The sequence below is a fragment of the Punctularia strigosozonata genome, assembly GCF_000264995.1.
Source record: "Punctularia strigosozonata HHB-11173 SS5 unplaced genomic scaffold PUNSTscaffold_1, whole genome shotgun sequence".
NCBI classification, from domain to species: domain Eukaryota; kingdom Fungi; phylum Basidiomycota; class Agaricomycetes; order Corticiales; family Punctulariaceae; genus Punctularia; species Punctularia strigosozonata.
This window is the reverse complement of record NW_006767433.1, coordinates 1,207,689-1,228,297: the sequence shown is the minus strand read 5'-3', so window position 1 is coordinate 1,228,297 and position 20,609 is coordinate 1,207,689. Positions and strand designations below refer to the sequence as shown.

General features: G+C 55.5%; 7 protein-coding genes across 7 annotated transcripts; 5 read left to right on the top strand and 2 right to left on the bottom strand.

The window, feature by feature from the left end:
• Positions 1–1,738: 1,738 nt before the first annotated feature.
• PUNSTDRAFT_117248 (acetyl-CoA synthetase-like protein) lies at positions 1,739–8,398 on the top strand (the record flags this gene model as incomplete). Its single annotated transcript, XM_007378345.1, has 21 exons — positions 1,739–1,774; positions 1,978–2,081; positions 2,140–2,226; positions 2,277–2,290; positions 2,347–2,662; positions 2,718–2,736; positions 2,799–2,826; positions 2,885–2,924; positions 2,990–3,016; positions 3,077–3,146; positions 3,209–3,298; positions 3,355–3,494; positions 3,576–3,668; positions 3,726–3,870; positions 3,945–4,054; positions 4,121–4,176; positions 4,256–4,323; positions 4,384–4,536; positions 4,599–5,712; positions 5,769–6,577; positions 6,627–8,398. The coding sequence occupies 19 exons, from the start codon at positions 1,739–1,741 to the stop codon at positions 4,653–4,655; spliced, it is 1,653 nt and encodes a 550-aa protein (XP_007378407.1). The 3' UTR covers positions 4,656–5,712; positions 5,769–6,577; positions 6,627–8,398.
• Positions 8,399–9,656: 1,258 nt separating this feature from the next.
• Positions 9,657–10,901, bottom strand: PUNSTDRAFT_129167 (cyclin-like protein; the record flags this gene model as incomplete). Its single annotated transcript, XM_007378344.1, has 4 exons — positions 9,657–10,148; positions 10,198–10,390; positions 10,455–10,683; positions 10,712–10,901. The coding sequence occupies 4 exons, from the start codon at positions 10,899–10,901 to the stop codon at positions 9,657–9,659; spliced, it is 1,104 nt and encodes a 367-aa protein (XP_007378406.1).
• A 234-nt stretch (positions 10,902–11,135) lies between these two features.
• Positions 11,136–12,160, top strand: PUNSTDRAFT_41053 (uncharacterized protein; the record flags this gene model as incomplete). The annotated part of the gene is made up of 4 exons (XM_007378343.1): positions 11,136–11,281; positions 11,344–11,557; positions 11,626–11,673; positions 11,867–12,160. The coding sequence occupies 4 exons, from the start codon at positions 11,136–11,138 to the stop codon at positions 12,158–12,160; spliced, it is 702 nt and encodes a 233-aa protein (XP_007378405.1).
• A 389-nt stretch (positions 12,161–12,549) lies between these two features.
• PUNSTDRAFT_109692 (P-loop containing nucleoside triphosphate hydrolase protein) lies at positions 12,550–13,234 on the bottom strand (the record flags this gene model as incomplete). The annotated part of the gene is made up of 3 exons (XM_007378342.1): positions 12,550–12,757; positions 12,815–12,960; positions 13,028–13,234. The coding sequence occupies 3 exons, from the start codon at positions 13,232–13,234 to the stop codon at positions 12,550–12,552; spliced, it is 561 nt and encodes a 186-aa protein (XP_007378404.1).
• Positions 13,235–14,109: 875 nt separating this feature from the next.
• Positions 14,110–15,866, top strand: PUNSTDRAFT_140013 (uncharacterized protein; the record flags this gene model as incomplete). Its single annotated transcript, XM_007378341.1, has 7 exons — positions 14,110–14,255; positions 14,308–14,356; positions 14,408–14,552; positions 14,605–14,691; positions 14,741–15,177; positions 15,226–15,337; positions 15,397–15,866. Exons 1-7 carry the CDS (start codon positions 14,191–14,193, stop codon positions 15,864–15,866), a joined length of 1,365 nt encoding a protein of 454 aa, XP_007378403.1. The 5' UTR covers positions 14,110–14,190.
• A 277-nt stretch (positions 15,867–16,143) lies between these two features.
• Positions 16,144–17,242, top strand: PUNSTDRAFT_94563 (uncharacterized protein; the record flags this gene model as incomplete). The annotated part of the gene is made up of 3 exons (XM_007378340.1): positions 16,144–16,534; positions 16,592–16,944; positions 16,990–17,242. 3 exons carry the CDS (start codon positions 16,144–16,146, stop codon positions 17,095–17,097), a joined length of 852 nt encoding a protein of 283 aa, XP_007378402.1. The 3' UTR covers positions 17,098–17,242.
• A 2,211-nt stretch (positions 17,243–19,453) lies between these two features.
• Positions 19,454–20,525, top strand: PUNSTDRAFT_48443 (uncharacterized protein). The gene is made up of 4 exons (XM_007378339.1): positions 19,454–19,685; positions 19,744–19,953; positions 20,005–20,271; positions 20,327–20,525. Exons 1-4 carry the CDS (start codon positions 19,487–19,489, stop codon positions 20,332–20,334), a joined length of 684 nt encoding a protein of 227 aa, XP_007378401.1. The 5' UTR covers positions 19,454–19,486; the 3' UTR covers positions 20,335–20,525.
• The last annotated feature ends 84 nt before the right edge of the window (positions 20,526–20,609 follow it).

The window sequence follows — 20,609 nt, the reverse complement described above, 5'->3', positions numbered from 1 at the left end:
GCGGCGTGGAAGGGGTAGAGGAGGAGGTGAGCGTGGCGGAGAGCGTATGCGTGAGCCCCGAGCGCGAGGTGTGCACGCATTGAGGCGTGTCGTGCGTGAGCGGGATCGCGAAGGGGTAGGAGGACGGCCAGGGCGCGCTCGGGTCGGGGGCCGTGTGCAGCACGAGTTCGGTCTTGAAGAGCTCGACTTCAGTATCTTGGGCGCGCTCGAGCGTGCGGAGCGTGAGCGTCCTGGTGTTTGTACGTCCGATGGGGAGCGCCATCAGAAGAGATATCAAGCAGTCATTATCTCGGTGTTATGCATCAAGGCGTGAAATAAACGGACAGTTTGTCCCAGCGACGGGGGCCCACGACGCCCTTCAGCTGCACCTCGCCCTCGATCGCGGCGCGTTCGTCGGCCGCACCCAGATAGCCAGATTGGAAGGAAGTGCTGTCGCTTGCGGGGAGGATGAGGAGCTGCAAGTCCGAATCGACCGCTTGCTCTTGCTCGATGTCACCAGCTTCAGGTGGGGGTAACAGGTCAGACGGATCTTCGACTTGCTGGGTGTAGGTGGGTGGTGGCGCCGAGTCGTTGAGATCGCTTGTCATCCTGGTGGTTATGGTCGTGGTGGTTGAGGTTGAACGAGGGGCTCATTCATCATCAACATTATGAGAGACGGCGCGCGCAGCCTCGCTGCGTCGGGTGCAATGCTGTGCCCCAAAGCTCCGCAGTTGCTTTTTGCAGAAGATGGAGGATGCAGATATCAAGTCGAGCGTCGTATGTATGTAAGTGCTCGCCGGATGCGATAGAGAGCCTATTGAGCAGATTTGGACAGGCGTGGGCTCAGACACCTGTACAACGGTCAACTACCAAACTACGTGATATATTCGTATCCTCGGCTTGTTCATGCCGCCTTCATGCAACACGGTGCAGTCGGGCATCCAGTGATGGTCCATGCCTTGGGCTTCAACAAAGCTTGCGCTCCGGCCGCTACGCAGAGAGGCCGCAAATATTACCTGAGCTTTGCCTCAAGTATCTCCCAGCCCGTAATTACATAGTAAAGGCCTCGTTCGGTTGGGGTTGACTCTACCCTGATTTTGCCCTGATTCTGGCAGTTCTTGACCTTTTTCCTCCTCATATGGCAAGCCCCTGTTCTATTATGTTAAATTTGTCTCACAACTTAACCGTGTATGGTATGCATGCGTGGTCAAATCATCTGATTTCCAGAATCAGGCGTCGCCGAACGGGGCCTAAGCATCGCTGTGTCTGTGACACAAGGCTGCGTTTGGGAACACTTGATTTCTGCAAGAATCAGATGATTTGACTTGATTCACTTGCCATACTAGGCAGGACTGTGAAATCAGATAGACGCAACTGGACAGGGGCTTGCCACTTTGGTGCACAAAAGTCAAATCAGGTCAGAATCAGGTCAGAATCAAGTGTTGCCAAACGCCGCACGGTAGAAGTACGGCGCGCCCCCGATGCCGTTCACGGCGGTTGTCTCAAAGACGTCGTTGGCGCTGAGCATGACGCTGAAGACGTCGACGAAACGCAGAAATAGGGTTCGGTCGCACAGGACATGAGAGGACTCGGCGTTTGATGGTGTCAGGCGTAATATGAAATTGCCCCGCACGACCCGGCCCCTAGTGCGGGGCCCCGTGTTCAAAGGCTCGATCGGTTTATAATATATATACCACGTCCCCACAGCTCCTCAGATGACCTTGCGTCCGGAAGATAGACCACGACTTTCCCGGGGACCATGGCCGCCTTCGGTGAGGCTCCTCGTTTAGACGCTGTTCGCACCCGCTCACCGCGCTCTATGTACGACAGAAGCCGCTCGAGCTCGGTTTGAACCGACGCCTGAGAGCATCCCACCTCCCCATCCCGAGTTTAGACAGGCATTTCCGAAAGGATGGCCAGTGCACAAGCATCCTCTGGTGAGCGCAGATCAATGACCCGCGTTCTGGCGTCACATTTGACGCGTGCGCGCATCGATAGAACCCACTGGCATTCGTTTTGAAGGCAGCGCAGATATACCCCGACAAGCTCGCTATCGCGCATCCTGACGTCGAGCAACCCGTCTTCTACTCATACGGTGTTTGGTATGTCCAGATGAAATATCTATCGAACCCTTATTTCATTGCTCACGCGGTCTTACAGGGCTCAGCGGATCCAGAACCTTGCATATGCCCTCAAACATCGAGGAATTCAACCAGGGGATAGAGTCGCCGTCATTGCCCCGAACTGGTATGCCAGCTCCACATCTCAAATACCTTCATACCGCTGACCCAGAAAAGCCCTCTGATCGCAGGTAAACCCACCCTTACTACCCCCCTGCACCCAATCACCAAACACACCCTACCCCAGACGCCCACCAAGCCACCCTCGCCGCGCGCTGCATCATCACCCCGATCAACACCCGCCTCACCCGACCCGAGGTCTCCTACATCCTCCAGCACTCCGGCGCGAGGCTGATCCTCATCGACCGCGAATACCTCCACCTCCTCGACGGCCCCGAAGGCAATCCTCTTGGCGCGCAGGTCGTCGTCAGTCATGATAGCGGCCGCGCAGGCGACCCCTACGAGGAATTCCTCAAGGAGGGCCGGAGGGCGAGCGGCGAGAGAGGCTGGCCTGGACTGGAAGTGGAGACCGACGAGGATGCGGGCGCCGCGTTGTGCTATACGTGGGTTCATGCGTTGCTTGGTTCTATCACCATATTGACATGCTCACCTTGGTAGATCTGGTACTACGGGACGTGTGAGCAGCACTCCCTTTCCGCGCTCAGCATTATGTCGCTTACCGAGGCGTTGCCATACTAGCCTAAAGGCGTCCTTACTACCCTGAGAGGTAACCTTTCACTCGTCCTCGCAGTACTAATGACGATGGTTAACTCAATTCGGGACAGGCTCATACTTGGCTGCTATCGCAAATGCCTTCGAAACTCGGTAATGATGCATCCCCCGCCGCTACGGTCGACCCGTTCAACTCACGAAATTTACAAAATACGCAGGATGAACATCGATTCGACGTACCTATGGTAATCTCGTATCGTCTACTAGGACGCGCCAGCCCTCGCGCTCACCACGCGAGCCTACAGGATTCTACCCATGTTCCACGCGTCCGGATGGACGTACCCCTGGGCGGCGACCTTCGCGATGGCCACCCAAGTGAGCAAATACCCCTCCCCGTATCATTATGGGAATCGCTCGGCTTACCTAGCCTCATCCAGCTCACCATACGCACGGTCTCCTACCCCCTCATATGGAAACACTTCCTCCACTCCGGCGTGACGCACTACTGCGGCGCGCCGACCGTCCAGGTACCCGCCTACCTTTTTCGGCGATGTGTACATGTTACCTACCCAAGCACCGATAGATTGGTATCGTGAACGACCCCGCGGCGCGACGTTTGCGCGAGCCCATATCCGCTATCGTCGCGGGCTCGGCGCCGACCGCGCACCTTATCGGCGAGCTCACCAAACTGCACATCAACCCCGTCCATGTGTACGGCATGACGTGCGTATCAAATTTCCCCGTATCGTTGGATCGTGAGCTACCTTGAACCGGATCAACAAGCTGACGCGGGTAGGTCAACAGAGAGACCTACGGGCCGTTCACGCGTAATTACTTCCAGCCGGAATGGGCCGCGCTTTCGCTAGAGGACCGGGCGAAGTTCATGGCCAGACAAGGGTGCGTGAGCGCGCATCTCGCTATGATGGACGTCGAAGCTGAGGTGGGCAAGTCTAGGCATCAGTTCGCCACCGCCTTGGAAGTGCGTGTGGTATACCCGCCTGCAGAAGGCTCCAGCCTGGACGATGCGCTCGTCGACGTGCCCAAGGACGGCAAGACCGTGGGCGAGATCGTCACTAGGGGTAACATCACCATGAAAGAGGTCCGTCCGTTTGCGCCTTGCAAATCTCGGTGAAACAATGCAAAGGATTGACTTTTATACGTAATCGCGAATAGTACTTCCGCGACCCTGAGGCGACGCGCAAAGCGTTCCGTGGCGGATGCTTCAACTCGGGCGACCTTGCGGTGATGCACCCGGACGGGTCGATCGCCATCTTAGACAGAAGGTTTGTCGAGTCGCCCCTGTCTCCGTGTGTTTTCGTTGCCGTGACCTGAATACGGCTTCATCGCAGCAAGGACATCATCATCTCCGGCGGAGAAAACGCCAGCAGCCTCGCGATAGAACAAGGTGCCCCCCTCCCTCGACCACACACGGGGTTTTTTTTTTGCGCGCTTTGGGTGATCACTGATCCGCGATGGCCCTGCAGAGCTGTCGACCCACCCGCACGTCCTGGAAGTGGCCGTCGTCGCCCGTCCGCATCCCAAGTGGGGCGAGGTACGTTCCGATCGCCTGCCTGCTGCCTCCGACGGTCGCGCTCACCACTCCGGATATCAGCGTGCCATGGCGTTCGTGACGCTGAAGCCGGACCATGTCAAGACGTGGCTCGGCAAGCACGATCAGTTCGAGGTCGAGCTCAAGAAGCACGCGCGAAGCCGCCTGCCGGGTTTCGCCTGCCCCGAGTGGGTGCGCGTCGTCAGCGAGCTGCCCGTAAGCTGCCTCCGTTCCTCCACACTCAACGATCTGTCCCTCGTTGACGCCGATGACGCCAGAAAACCTCCACCGGCAAGATACAGAAGATGGTGTTGCGGAATAAGGCCAAGCTGTGATCGATTATTAAGCGTCCTCTCTACTTTTTGCTTAGCTAAAGTACACCGGAGCCGGAGGTTGGTGGGGGTATGCGAAGGGTGGAGGAGGGATGCATCATGGGGCACATATGCTTCTGGGATGTAACAACACGATTCACGAATATAAACTACGATTTTCTATAGTCCTCAACTACGGTCATACTTAGGGAAAGCGGGGACCATTTCCATCGCCGTCGTCATGCTGCGTCGGGCCCGAGACGAAGCACGCGGAACGAGCCCGCCTTGCGCTCGCAGAGGTAAACGTCGTCCTCCCGCCGGCCGATGAAGAAAACCTCCTCTGTTAGACCGTGATCGTGCTCCGGGTCCAGCCCGGCGCCGAAGTCGCTCTTGCCCGGCGATCTGCCGGGCATCATGCTCGCGCGCCTGTTGCCCTGCGTCGCAGGTGCGCTGCGAGGGCGCGAAGCCACCGGCGCGGCACCCCCGCTCGCCGACGCCAGCGGCGTTCCAATCCGCCACACGAACGGCCGGCGCCGATTCGTGCTCGCGTCCGGCGGGTTGAACTGCGGCAGGACCGGGCGCGAGTCGTCCGCGGGCTTGAGGAGCGCGTCGGCGAGGTCGACGGCCTCGAGCCCACCGTGCCGCATCGCGACGAGCACGGAACGCTCGCGCAGGTCAAACGCCTCGAGACGACGGACGTCGCCCAGCCGGCCGATGGTGAACGTGTCTTCCTCGTCATCGCTCCACCGGAAGCGGCCTTTGATCACAGACCGGCCGCGTGCGTCGACGATGGTGGTGCTGTGCCCGCCTCGAGACGAGTAGAAGAGAGCTGGAGGTCCGAAGTGCCGCGGCTGAGCGAGCAGCGAGATCGGGGCAAGTAGAGGCTTGGCGTTTTCGACCGTGGGTAAGGCGACGTTCAGAGGAGGTGGAGGGGTCCGGAACGGATGGGAGGGGTCAACGCTTTGCAGCCGCAAGTCCTTGAGTAGGATGTACTCTTCTTGACTCTCCGGCCTGACGGGAAGGTCCGGAGGCAGCATACCGTCCTTGTACCACGATTGCATGAGAGTAGATTTCCATGGTCCTGCAAACCGTTTGAGCAAAATGTCGAAATCTCGGACGTGATCAAGCTTGACTTACCATGCACCTTACCCGTCGGGTCACGATAAAACCACTTCAACGGAGCCTCGGGAGCAGGGACCGGCAGACCCGGAGGAGAACTATGATCGCGCAAGCCATTATCAAGTATACCATCCGCAGACGGACCCTCGACAGCGTCCGGTTCGTGACTCCGCTTGTAGTTCAAGAAGGCGGGATAGGTTGGTGGGATGATGTAGTCATCAGCGATGGCAGCTAAGGGGAATTGCGGGGCAAATGACAACTGCTGGAAGGTCGTGAAAGGGCCCATCTGAGCTGTTGCTAAGGCCAGCAACTCCTCAGACGCGAGAGTGGAGCCATTGTTGGGTGTAGTGGTCCCGTCTCCCGGCGCCCCTTCCGTGGGCGTTTCTGGCGGACGCATGCTAGCCGGGGGTCCAGACGAAGGAACTGCATCCGCGACAAGAACATCGTCTCCCGACGGCGACGGACTCTCGACAGCGACCCCGATCGTGACGTTGACACCGGTATCAGCAGTCTCGTCCTCGCCGGGGGCAGCAGGATCAGCGTCCGTATCATTCGTGCGATTTTCTCGGGCCCTACGTCGAGCAGCACGACGCTCAGCACGGCCGATCCTGACCTCCCGAACACGGACAGTGGCAGGTTCCAGTCCAAACACGTTCTGCGAGAATACAAGGAACACCTCGACGAGGTCATCGCCTTGCAGTTGCAGCTCCAGTGATCGAGGAGAGTCTGGCAGAATGAACGTGCGAGACAAGCCCAGCGCCGTTCGATATGTACCGGCGAAGAGCTCGACCTTCTCGCCATTGTCTCCGCAGAGAATAGCCAAGAAGCTAGGTTATTGTCAGTCGTACTGAGTACCAGATAGAAAAGACCGTTCACCTCTTCTTGGCCGTTTCCACGGCCTTGATGAGAACGGATCCCTTAGTACCAGGGAGCTTGACATACTCCAGTTTTGGCGCAGGAGCGGTATGTTGCGGAGCGATCACGCTGTTCTTGTCAGCATGAGACCTGAGAGCCGCGGCCGCAGCATTATCTTCCCGCCGCGGGTGAAGAGCGCTGTTGAGGAACCGAGTTATCCTGCTATGCGATGAAGACGATGATGCTGTTGGGATGGCGGGGGCTGGAGGTAACGGGAGCGCCTCCGCGGACGATGATGCAAATACCCTTGTTTGTGCAGCTTCAAGAGAATTCGCAGAAACAGGCGTCGGATTGGTGTGAGACATGTACCGCCGGAGTCCATTCGTGCTGGTGTCAGGCACTTGCGTCATTTCCGGGGACTGAGGACGTGTCGCAGATGGTACTGCGTCCGATCTGGTTTCCGCCGCAGGAGCGACCGGCGGCTGAGCGTTATTCGACGGCCCGGAAAAGATGCCATCCAAAACCGACCACCTGCGCCTTCGCCTTGCCGCAGCTGTCGAGGTGCCACCGACGCTTCTCCTGGTCTGGAAAGAGTGCGCGTCAGAACTGCGCGGACTTGCCGGCGGGTCCTCGTCAGGGGGAGCAACAGTATGTGAACCGATGAGAATGGGCTGCTGAGGTCGACGCGTACCCGCAGGAGGCAAGTCCGGCCTCCTGCTCTCGAACAGAGCCTGTGCCAGCGAAATGCGTTCACCACCGACGGGGGCGGCTTGATCGTCATCCTCATCACCTTCTGCATCGGGAGTGCCTGGTCCCTCATCCCCACCCATCTGGGCGGCCAACGAGTTCATTGTCGACGCGCCGCGCATAGTCACAGGTGGAGACTGCGCGAGGGCCTGGCGGAGGGTCATCAAAGTGGGGGAGGGAGAAGGCTGCGGTGGAGGAATGCTGTTCATGCGCGTGACACTAAGATCCAAGTTGGCAGGCCGGTTATTTCGGCGGATACTGCTGGTGGTGGGTTCCCGAGGTGTGAGCTGGATAGTGGACACCGGATCTCGCGGTGGCGAAGCCGGAGAACCTTGCCCTTGCGCTTGTGCACTAGTTCGCTCATCGAGGAGCTGACTCCCGCTAGGCGCCGCAACAAGGTCGATCGCTTCATCATCGCTGGAATGGCGACCATCGGCCCAATCGCCGGATTTCTCGTCTCTATTATCCGGACGCTCCGCTTCGCCGCTTGCACGTCTCGGCGGACCCTGCATGACTTCGCTTACCGAAGTCCTACGACGACTGAAAACTACAGCTCCGGGCGGGCGTAATGTGGAAGGACCGGAAGGCGGAGGCGGGGAAGTCTGATATGCGGGCGGAGGATCTGATGGTACAGGAGGTATTGGCGGCAGAGAATGAGAGGGTAATCGTGGTGGGGGAGTCTGAGAGCGTAGACGCGCGGGAGGGGTCTTTGGTCGTCTTGGCTGAGTCGGGGGTCGAGGTGTCGGAGGAACAGGAATAGTAGAAGCGGATGACGCGGACGCCTTCCGTGAAAGCTTGGCCCTAGAAGCTTTCTCAGGGCCGGAGATCGAAGAACTACGAGGTTTCGTGGGCCGTTGGTTCGCCAAGGCACCACTCTTCTCAGCCGCCAGCTGCTCATTCCTGGCCACCAACGTCGCCCTCTTGGCCTCTTCTCTGCGTTTCCTCTCAGCCTCCCTACGTATCTCCACGTCCATACGCCATTCAATCGCCTTCTTCACCTCGTCCAGCGCATATACTCGCACCCCGTCTCTCCGCCCCGCGATAGCAACTAGCACCCCGCGATGTTCCATCACAACCACGCTCTTGAAGCTCACACGCCGTATGAGAGCGTATGGCTGAGGGGTGGGTGGGTACGTCAATGGAAGGACGTCAAGTCCTTGGGCATGGCATAGTAGGAGATAATGTGGTGCCAAGAATGCACCGTTGGTTGGAGGAGTGCTGAAATGGGCTGGCGATAGATCAGATGTGATGCTCCGAAGGGAGAGACCAAGATCTTTCAACGATGGTGGCGGTAACGCTGGCGGGGGCGTCGTGCTGCGCATCGCTGTCGGCGTTGTCGGGCGTGATCCAGACACGCGTGAGTCCAAGGTGGAGCCTTCAACCGTCCTGGATTGTCGAGGGCGATTGCGAGAGGCCGGGTTCGTCACCCCATCCCGTCTATGCATTATGTTTGATAGGAACCCCGAGAACCGGTTGGACGAACGGCTCTGTTCGAGCAAGAATGAGTAAACTAGGACTCGCGAGAAAGCGGTCGTACGCACGTCTACAATGGAGCGTCGACGCGCGGCGCGATCAGTGTCTTGGGTTGCTGCTGAAACATGCGACCGGGACGGGGACGGCGGTGGCGCCTGCGCTGGTACCGACGTGGGCGACGCGGACTCGGTGATAGGTGTCGTAGGCTCCGTGACGTGCACGGCGGGAACGCTCTGGACGCTGGCGGCGTCAGAGGGGCGACGGCTCTCGGTGAGCTCCGAGAGCGGTGTGTGGACCCGCTCGACATCCTTCTGCTGATGCGGTCCAACTTTGTCTCCCATTATCGTCACGTCTTCCTGATCGGCGTCGACGTCGCGGTCTTCCGACATGTGAGCGGGTTCTGGAGTCTCGTTGGTGGTAGGACTGAGGTCGTCGGCCTCTACCGTCTCGCGGGCGTCGCTCCAGCTTTCGCGGTCGTCGTCGGGGTCCATGGTGTGCGGCGGGTGACCGGTCCGTGTGTCGCTTCACGCCTCCACGTCGAGCCAGAAACCGGAGAAAATTCCTAGACTGCGCGTGTCCGTCGACCGGAATACCAGCCGGCTTTTGGGAGCAGTAAGAAAGTCTCTGAAGGAGGCCTGTGGGGTTGGAACAGAGAGACCGGGTACGCAGCTTGCAAGCCGAATCGGCGATGCAAGTGGGCGGAGAGCACGTGCAACGTTCTCTGAGCATGAGACCGGATGGGGTTTGACAGCCGTTTCGCGAGTTCCTCGAACCCGCGAGGGAAAACAGCTGCGTATTTCTGCGCATCGTTATATGTACATTGGAGGCCATCTACTCGTCATCATCATCGTCGTCGTCGTCCGGGTCCACACCAGCTTGCGAGCCAGCCAGCTCATTCCCGAACGGATCCCCCTCGTCGACGGCTTTCTGGATAGCCTGCGCTTTGCGCACCCGTTTCGCCTCCGCCTTCCTCGCAGCCCGCTCTTGTTTCGCAATGTAAGCTTTGCTCCCCACGACCTTCTCCGGGTTCTTGCATATTTTCAGTCGACGATCGATCTCGCGCATCGTATTATCCGTTTGCGGGACGGTGCCATCACGCCGTATCATCTGTCCGATGGCACCGAGTATCCCAAGCACGGCTTCGCTACCCTTCGAGCGCGCCCATTGGGCAGCCGTCTCGGGCGCAACCAAATGTAGGCATGCCAGAGCGATTTGCGAAGGCGTGTAGATGAGCTCTGCGTCCGTGAGGCGCGCTGCTCGAGCATGAGTTAACGCGGCTTCGTATGTGTCCCTTGTGATGGCTTGCGGCACGTCAGGCAGAGACTGCAGTAATTCAGCACATTGACATTCGATTTCATTGACCCGTGCATACCTGTACATCGAGCCAAAGGCCCCAGAGCGCGCGATGCGCATGGTGTACGGCAAACTCGAAGTTCAGACTCTGAGACACGAGAAACTCCAGGTCTAAGACATCTGAAGGAGCTGTCCGAGGGATGGCCGTGGTGAAAGCCTCGATGCTAATTGGATGATTTGTCGTTTTCGTTGCCAGGAACAATGCGGTCAGCCTGACCAGAGAACGTCAGCATTCCAGACCGAGAATGTTTCGGTGCAACTATTGAACCCACGCACATCACATTCTTCGGGTGCCAGTCCATGACGGTATTCTTCAGGTAGAATCGTTTCAGATAACTGACAGCCGTAGCCTCCACCTCCTCCGGAAACCGAAAGTGCCCGCATAGCTGGGGTATCTTACTGATGTACAGCTTCACGAGTAACTGCTCCTCCCCCGCAGCTAAGAATGCGATATCCGCAGATGATCCCGGCTGACGACCATGGCGACGCGTAAGCTCACACAGCGCTATCACATGCAGTCAACAGAGTCCGACATGCCGAATCAGCCTCGAATGTGTCTTTGATGGCTGCCACGGCTGCGGCGTTGAGGGTCTCCCTTGTATGCGCGAGCTGCTCGGGCGAGAAGCGCCAGTGGTTGTACTGCGTGCTAGCCTCGTACAGCGGTTTCGTCGGGGCCGCCGGAACTGCTGAGGATGATGGCAACGCTGTCGTTTCTACTGCCATGTGCGTCCAGGAGCGTATGCGGGGTCGGGCAGTACGGTTTTGATCGCACGGGAACTGTTGTCACAGTGGACGGAGGTAATGCACAATATGGTGTGGCGGTGACCCTTCCCTGTACCTTGCTTGGTCCACCCATCTCGGCTGTATTACAGCGGGCTCAAGTTCGAGTTTCAAGAGGCATCAGGTCCTCACGGGCAAATTGCCTCCGGTGCTGGTCACCTTTCTTGTACCAACGCTATGTCTACCCTTGCTGCGCCTCGCCTTCTCGCCGCTCTTTTATTGTTCTGGGCCTTCTGGGTGCAAGAAACTCTTGCTCAGCAGGTTGTCAATGGCCAGATCTTTACGAATGGATTGGCCATCGTGGATGCGCCGGCTGTAAACAGGTGCGAGATACACGTATACACGTATACACTCATCCACGACAGGAACTGAACTGAACCCGCAGTGTTCAACATGTGGGGAGCGATATAAACATAGCCGTGGACGTCTCCGGCTCCGGGGACGGCAAGCTCGCATCTGTAGCCGCGACTCCAGGCTCTGGTCTCGCGGATCGCTTCGACTCTCTGTCGATATATCTCGTCTCCAGCGAAACCAACATCAACGCTACAGTGTCTAATGGGACCGGTTTTCTGACCCAGGAGCCTGGCAGCACGGTTAAGGTGAGCTCGACGCCCCTTCTCATGAATTCAGAGCTACCGCAAGCGATCAACTGACATATCCTTCGCAGCACCTTAACTTCAACGTACCAGGGTGCATCACTCCGGGGGACTACAACGTGAGTTTGTCAACGCCGGTCGAGGTGTGCTAAATGACAAATTGGATCCGCACAGCTCACCTTCTACGAAGGCCTCCATCTCAACAGTACACCCTTCTTTGCCATTACACCCATTCCGATAACTATCCAATCCGCTCATCAATCCAACGACTCTTGCTTCTCGATTCTCAACACGCTTTCCCCCCAACCTCAGGTGTCTTCACCTCCGCCTACCAACCCCTGGACGGGTGCCCCGACCAATGGCAGCACCGGCTCTGGCGAGTCGTACACATTTACCCTCGGCTCTTCCGGACTTTCGTGGCCCTTTACGACCGGCTTGCCACCTGTGGTCACAACAACGCTCTCCGGCCAAACGGTGACAATCACACAAGCGGAGACTTCTAAGGAAACAGTAACAGTCGTTTTCGTGTCCGAATCGACCTCGACGGTCACCGCTACTGCGCCTGGGGGCACCAGCACGTTCACGACCACGTACGGCAATGTGTAGATTCGCGGCATTACATCTGGCTAACGTCGTCTTACTAGGATGACCGCCCTTTCCACTACGACCGCAATTATGCAGCCCAGTGCTAGCGGATCGTTGGCCGGGTTCTTCCCTGTGAGCGCAGCCATGCCAACAGCCAGCAGGATGATGATGGCATGGGTATTTGGAGCATTTTTGACGGCGAGCTGGATATTATTATAGGGCTATGCCGACTTGGACGCTGATATAGTGCTAAATTATGCTTATGATCTTGTTCTGAGATACCCCATCACTGTAGTCTTCCGACGCCAGCCTCTTTTGAAAACTGATTGATACCCCAAATCTGTACTGATGTACTAGGGGTTACCAACAACGACGTCGTAAAGGCGATATAGCAGAGGAGTATCCCGTTCCTAGCTTTCTGTGCCTGCGGACTGGTGGGTTTCTCTCCATGCCTGGATCCACTGCACGATCCGAGATACGTTCGACTCCAAATCCTCCGTGCCTTCGCTCGTCAGCTCCACGACGATCTCCTTCGGATACGATGACCGAGCTTCTTCGGCCACGACTTCCATAATCTCTGCCTCGTTGTTCTCTTGTATTTTTTTCAATGGGTAACCACTACTCAATGGACGAGATCAGCCCGGAGCATCTTGTCAGAAGCAATGCAAGGCATACCGTTTTTCGAGGCGATCCCATAGCTGCGTATGGTTGCATCGAAGTACAACGACAAGGTCAGCCCATCGTTCAGGGAAAAGTTCGCATGTATGCCAATCGAGGATCACGCCGCCTTGGCTCGCGATCGGCTCGAGTTCATCCAGGAGCTAAAGCACCCTTCAGGTTTGCATCCGTCATGGCATTCTCTTGACAACGGCAACAGCGGGAACGCACCTTATCCTCGTCAACGGTGTAACTTCCCCATTCGTCGTCGAATCCTTCGTGCAGTCCACGCTCTTTAACGAGATCGCCGACGTTGATGTGCGTAAGGGGTATAGGCGACTCTTCCAGCAGAAGCTGCGCGGTAGTTGTTTTCCCGGTGCCTGGAGTGCCAGTAATTATGATCGTGGGTGATGTCCTTGCAGGAGTGTCAGAGGCCATTCCAGAGAAAAACGATTGTATGTAAATCTTGTGTACAACGGTAAATTGCAAAGACGATCGTGGCTGAAATCGTGGGAAAGAAGAATATTGGAATCGACGCCGATCTCATGACCACCACACTTGACGACCACTTACGCTCACAGACGGTCCGGGCGATCCTTGCGCTCTCACCTATATTACGCGTGTCCTCTCTGGCTCATAGCAACGTTCTCGGTTGCCTTGCTCAGTATCAAGCTATAACCTTCGTGTGATTCATTGGGGCACATTTACGGGCATGATACTTCCATCTTTGGAAGAGTCGACGATTCCGACTGGAACAGGTTCGGATCAATGCAATGCGCTCCAGGCTGTCTTCCTCTTGCCATCGGCTTTGTGCGCATTCTAGACTTCTGACGGATTGTGTAGGAGAGTGGTAGCAACCGTTCTGACTACGCCGGCTGCGATGACGGTAGTCCATGATCGACATATGGAGGGTCGGGTGTCTGCCTCTCTCATTTCCGCCCTCAGTGTATGACCCGCCGATGAATCCCGTTCAACGTAGCCTCAGGAGGCGCCATTCCTTTGATCCACCAACGACAACTTTCGCTCATTCGACACACCCGACGTCTAGAACGTTTTCTCATACCGCTTTTCCTCTCGTTACTGTGACCAGCGCACCCAACGTTGTCGAGGTTCAGTTATCTACCACTGTTCTCATATCCGACTACTCCGATTACTACAAGAATGTGCCCATTTCTTCGTTCGCTGGTCCTCAATATCGAGCTCTTGTCGATGGGTCGCTCGTAGCGCCACCTCTTGTTCGGGATGCTCGCTCGAGCTTTATCACTCTCTTTGTGGCGGGCGTACTCGCCATGTTGTTTGTCAACAATGTTTTTACAGCCATCGGCTACATCCGACGAGCCTCACGCGTCATTCAGAGGAAAGGACTATTTTACACTTTGCTGTTGAGCCAACTCATGGCACCGGTGTCATTCGCCATGCTACTCGTGGGCTTTTTTGACGAAGATATCAATTGCAAATGGTATGTTCTATTGTCTTCATCGCACGTTCACTCATAAATGTGTTTTGATCAGGGTTGTGGTTGGGGTGTTGCTTCCAATGATGATATCCCATGTTCTGTTGGCAAGTATAACCTTGATTTGCCAAGGTCTCATCTGATGCATTATTATGCAGGTGAAAGGGGTCTACGGGTACAAAGCGTACCGGTGTATGGATAGGTCTCGAACGGTCCTTGTGGCGGAGATTGTATTCTTTCTCGGAACGGTTGGCTTAGGAACTCTTCAATTGGCACGCATCAAGGGCGGGAGGCACTTGGCTGGTATGGTTCTCCCCACCGTATTGGCATCGGCAGTTGACAGATTATGCTACAGGAAGCTGCGCCTTATGGCAAACTACGAGCATATTGCCTGCAATTTTCGGCCTGCAATCGATGGAGATGGTCTTCATAAGTTGTTGCTGTGTGTGCATATTAGGCCCCGTGGCGAGATATTGACACTCCTTCATCAGTCGTGCTCGCTATTCGCAAATCCACACACTTGCCTGCAGGTCAAGGCCGGATATCTCTCTACCCAACGCGTCAGCCCAGTGAGAAAAGTCTTGATGCCGTTTCACCGGCCATCGGTCAGGGAAGGGGCTGGTGGGACTATATGCCGATTAAGGACCCGGGCTACGGGAGCCTTCCCTCCCCGCCCCACGATCCGGCTCAAAATGGCTTCGGTGAACACGTCTCAGCGGATGTTCTCAATCCCTCACGGAAACCTTCCCTCAAACTCGAGATTCCGCTTTCCCAACCCTTGCGGCAAACTCCGGGATTGCATCCGAGTCCGCAGGCAATGGAACGCAGCTCTCCGGCATCAAGCTCGTCTACGGCATCGCCCGTTGGGACACGCTATAGCAAGTTGATACCGAAGATGACGGCATTCATGAAGGCCCTACGCAATGAGGTAACCTATTGGACCTATGTTCTATCTCCGAAGCCTAACACGTACTAGCTCTATTATACGGCCTTTGCATCCGCACTGTCGTGCACGACCGCGATCCTCACTACCGTTGGTGTATATGGCGAATACCTGTGGGGCATCAGTGGGTGGATTGCCTTGGACTGTAAGACTTTCCAAATCCCTTCCAGTGACCCTGTCAGACTGTTCTTATGCTTCGAACAGGGGTTGTGATGTCCTGCCTTGCTTTCTACAGCTTTGACCAAGTCCTATGTCGTCGCGAAAGCGAGGCATCTCTCCGTGAACGGCAAGATTGGAGCCCCATCCTCAGACAACGGCACCGACCGACGGCATCTGCGTCTGCAATTACTTCGGAGATCTCCAGCGTTACGCCCCGTCGTCGTCCGTGGAGGAACGCGGATCAGCAAGGATTCGCGGAAACCATCATCGCGCCGGGAGCATCGGACGAACATTTCACTCGCACTCGCACTCGCACTCTGTCAACCGTTTCCTGGCGAACCGACCCTGAATTGGCGAAGACGCGCTCTCCTATGGATGCTACTCCATACGAGGATGTGCCCAATCTCCACCTTGGGAAGTCACTCAAATTTGATGAGACAGAGCCTCCTCTTCCGCCGCTACCCGTGGCAACCTCAGAATCGTTATTACCAGCCGCACTGCTTCGGAATCTCTGAGATGACTCATAGCTGCTGCACGAATGTATACCATCTGCAAGAGAAGTTTCGATATTCGTTCGCAATTACTTGTATTCGCTTTGTATATCGCACCAAGTCTCATATATATGATAATACCCTTGGGAATTCGTCCGATGAGCACTCGACAGACGGAATATCAGAAATGATTGTAATAGATCTTCTGTTCGGCCACCAAACCCGGTCCAAGGCGGAAACTTGAAAGGAGTAGGCTGAACACAGCCACACCGAAAGTTGATGCACCTTCTGGGTTTCCCCCATGGACATCGACGAAGATCCAGTAGTAACCGTGCTACCTATTCATTACTCGGACTCCCTGGCGCCAAATGTGCAAATACATCAATATCCGCTGCTCACACGGCCGCTGCAAGTGCCTCCATCAGCCGCGGCGAGCGGCAAGCGGATCCGAGCGAGAATAAAGCCAGGCGTAAAACGATTAGAGGTGCATGTCCCGGTGGACACGCGCCAGGAAGTTTGGAACGCAGAAAAGGGGCAAGCACTTGGTCATGCTCGGGTCGAAGATGACCGCGAAAAGAACCAGGAGCAGCAGACGAGTGGGGCAGTTGGTGAGCCGAGGTTATCGGAGGTGCGCATGAGGAGCGAGCAGATAGGGCAGCGAGGGGTGTACATGCTGGGGGTCGTGCGAGACGGTATACCCCTCTGACTGATATGTGATCTATCTGAGCTGAGCTGAATGGTGTATATAGGAAAACTACACTTGCATCCGGTGTCGGAGACGCATCAACTGCGACCAACGCTTACCTATCTAGACGTCATGAACCGTAAAAGCAGACGACGTGGTGCGGATTCGGATGATGAATCAGACGATGGACCTCCCCCCGATCCAGATGAAGCTCCCCTGCCACCAGTCGAGAAGAAGGAACGGAAGCCTGCCGCGGACGCTAAGGATATTCAGGTTTCTGCAAGGAAAGCCGCGGACGACAAGAACAATTTGAACTCACTATCGGGCGGCCTCAGTGCTGGTAGGCGAGAGATGCTGATGGCCTTGAGAGCAGAGGAGGACGAGCCATGGGAGGACTTGGAGTTCTTCTCGGGGGAGGTACGTGTTATATCGGTGGTCGGGCTCGTCGCTGATGCTCCGTAGGCCACCGAATCGTCGGAGGTGTTCGATGCTATATTCTCCCGTAATGAAGATAAACTAGAAACCAAATTTCGATTAGAAACGTTCCTCAAAGACATACGCGGATTATAACTTGGCATTTGCACTCGGTCGCAAGATATGGGGAAATTTATTTTTAGTGTGAGGCACGTGCTTACTTCTAGCATGGCCTCGAGCACTATAGCGCATATACCCTGCCTACATCGCGTCACTTCCACTACATTTGAATCGTATCGTATATGTCTGGAAGCGATACGGAACCGGAGTCGGACTCCGACATACACAACAGTCTTTTCGACTCTTCGCAGAGATCCGACGCGGAATTTGGGTCACCTATCACTTATGCTGGCGTTGCGTCAGGAAAAACGCTGACAGCGGTGCCGGACGCAATCCAAATGCTTGCAGAAATGGACGTTCGCTCTGTACACACGGCGAGTCTCCTACCGTGGCAATCTCGCGAGTTCTCACATTAGTTTCAGGATTTCCCAGCCCACGAATCCAGACTTGAAGATGTAGCGAATGCATTGCTCATCTCATTAGACAGAATGTTCACCATCATAGCGAATCCATGCACTCCCGATGATACAAGGTCCTTCGTGACCGATCTGCGCCAGCTACGTGAGCAATAGTGGCCGCATATATGCATACCGACTCTCACAATTCATTCCGATCCCCTCAGTAGCACCTCCAACCCTCCACCTTCTATTTGAATACAGAATTGCATTCCAGAAAATTGCTGCTTCAAAAACAAACGTTCATCGTGCCTCCGCTGTCGTATCTTGGGTTGACGTCGTATTAGTCAAATTGGCCAACTTGATCACAAACCTGATATTCCATAGGAATGGACAGACCGTGACCTTCTCCGGCCTGGATCAGCGTAGAAACGACGGCATGTTCCGTGCTGCAACCCAGCTTCCACGTATGTTGTGTTCTGTTGCGATCTCGATGCTGATTGCATGCTTTTTTCAGGCGAATGGGCCTCCGTGCCGTTCTGTCTGTCTTCAGAGAGCGCGTCTCCTGCAGCATGTAGAATAGCGCTCGCTCTTTCGTATGGCGCATTTGTTCTAGGACCGCGACTGGGTAACAGTTATGAACTGTATGATCAAATGTAAGCCATCAAGGGTCTGTATTATAGTTTCATATGATGACGTTTGAAGCAGGTCAAGGGCAGAAGTAGAACAAGTCCTGCTCCATTATGCTCCCAAGCTATCGGAGTTACAAGCATCATACCATCCTCTCGGGTTCAACAAGGCGCATACGGCAATGCTTATTGCGCTGCTCGCGGTACGCATCTCGTAGTCTCCAGTTTATGCGCTTGCACTAAACTTCTTGATATAGAACGTATCCGTACAGGGCGAAGAGAACTCAGCGCCGTTTCAACCTACCAAACTATCGGCTGTACTCACGCTCCTCGCCGATGTATTTGCGGTGGATGGAGCAGCTTCGGATGTGGATCTCCTATCACCAGCGAAGGACCTTCAGCTGGAACAGGCTGCACTTATCTTCCACGAACTGGTTGTACCATGGCTGTGGCGCCAATGGAACGACGGCCGGCTTCTCGGGGCAAGCTGCATCGTGCACATTGTATGTAGTGGAGAACGAAATCCTGCATCTCCTCAATTATCATCTAGACCAGCACGTGGCTTTACCATTGCGATAGCGAAGAAGCAGAACCCGCTCCTCCCGACTTCGCGACCATTGCGAAAGCTCTGGCACTGGACCCCTCATCGGCCGTTCATGCCCTGATTGTGAGTACACTTTGACGATACTCCTGCGTTTGCTCTGCTAACCGGGCTGTTGGGCGCTGTGATATAGCATCTCCTGCGCCGCGCCGTATCGGTGTTTGGTGCTCAAGACAAATCAGAATCATCTGATGACTTGAAATCAATCCATAAAGTCCTCTACCGTGCATGCCGGATGGGCGCGCGGATCTTCGAAAGTCTAGAGACACAATCGTCAATCGGGAAATCGCAAGAAACAGAGCTTGCGAACCTCCTCTGCAGCCTGTTGGCGTTGGTACCCGACAGACTCGGTACGTTGCTTCATATATGGTCTTCGGGAGACTCTCAATGACGTCTGGCTTGAAGTCCGCAATCAAATTATCGACGCACTGGGATTCGTTGCTCCTGCGACTGTCAGTGTGGCGATTGACTCAGCACTATCAGACGATAGATTCTCGTTCAGGCTGCGTCTGGACCAAGGTATGCCATCTTCTTACTCGTCAAGCGCATCTGATTGGTGTGTCTGTGGTGGCCGCCGTCACAGTACTCTCGCATATACACAAGTGAGCCATATTTCCGAGATGTATGAAGTACAAATTATCAACGTGGCGTGTAGCTCGTGCTTCAAGGTCCCCAGGGGAGAAACCGAAGCCGACTTGGATGACTGCTCACATATCCTCAACCTCGTCACCATTCTCTGGAATGGTCGCTGTCGGAGGTGTTTCAATCGTCGGACTATCTCCACTTTCCTGGCTTCAGTCATGGATCTTTTGACTGCTGAACGCTCTTGCGAATTGCTTGGACGCCTTGGGACGCCGATGTTGAATGCCTTGACGATGCTGGAGGATATGCGACGTTCTGATTCGATGGATGACGGTGGCGAGGTGAACGTGCTTTGGGATGACGAGGCCATTTGGTTGCTTGTTATACGACATCAGGAGGAAAACCTTATGCTTGCTTGTGAGAGCATTTCATTGTTCTCCCGTCCCTCTGATAACCTCTAACTTTCCTTTCGTAGGTGGCTTGGCGAACTACGTGATAGCGACCGCCAGATTAAAGACATGTACAGCTCTGACTGCCATCGAAGCCTGGGACTATCTCCGGGACATCTTGCTCCTCGTACTCACGCAACACTTTTTCTGTGAAGATATGGCTCTAGCACTGCTGATTTGTCCATCCGTCTGCATTGCTCTCTCCGAGTTGCTTCGATGGACTGCTCCGAGCGCAGGTAATGCTGCAGTTCCATGCTCGCGTTTCGGTTGGCTCACCCTCGTTCCAGTCAGGTACCTCTTGTCTTCTCCGTGGACAATGACGTTATGTCTTCGGTTGGAACGCATCAGCGAAACAAACGCGGAGGATGATTTCTTCCACCGCTGCGTGAAAAGCCGCTTGCAGGACTGTGGAGGTCGGCTCCTCCGTTGGGTGAGAGTTATATGCGATACCACCGGGACGTTTGGTCATCTATATTGTACCAGGTGCAAGCCCTGCTTAAGGAACAGCCATTGCCGCCAGACAGCCATAATTCGGCGAGTGAGCGATCCCGCTGGTACGTCATATATTCCTCAATGCATCGCGAGCATGCACAAACCCAATTCCTCCAGGCGCATGATCGTCTGCCATCCAGAGCCAGGCTCCCGTCTTCTGCTTGTCCGAGGCGATTAGGATGAATGAACACATTCTATCTGTCGGTATTGTTCGCATGAAATTCCATCGTCGCGGCGTCGCAGCAGCTCAGCCGAAACACGAGAGCTCACATGTTCCCCAGGGTTGTCGATTGTCTGTCTACCTGTTATGTACCGCATCGGTGTATTGTTGTCGCCAACCACGAATACAATGCCACTAATAGCCAACGAAGAAGGCGTTATATTCCGAACGTGGCCGGCG

Bases quoted from the DNA above. Each gene is read 5' to 3' on its own strand.
- PUNSTDRAFT_48443 (XM_007378339.1), top strand. From the start codon at position 19,487: ATGGATCTTTTGACTGCTGAACGCTCTTGCGAATTGCTTGGACGCCTT. The intron at 19,686-19,743 runs GTGAGAGCATTT...TTCCTTTCGTAG, and splicing joins GGAAAACCTTATGCTTGCTT to GTGGCTTGGCGAACTACGTG. The intron at 19,954-20,004 runs GTAATGCTGCAG...CCCTCGTTCCAG, and splicing joins ATGGACTGCTCCGAGCGCAG to TCAGGTACCTCTTGTCTTCT.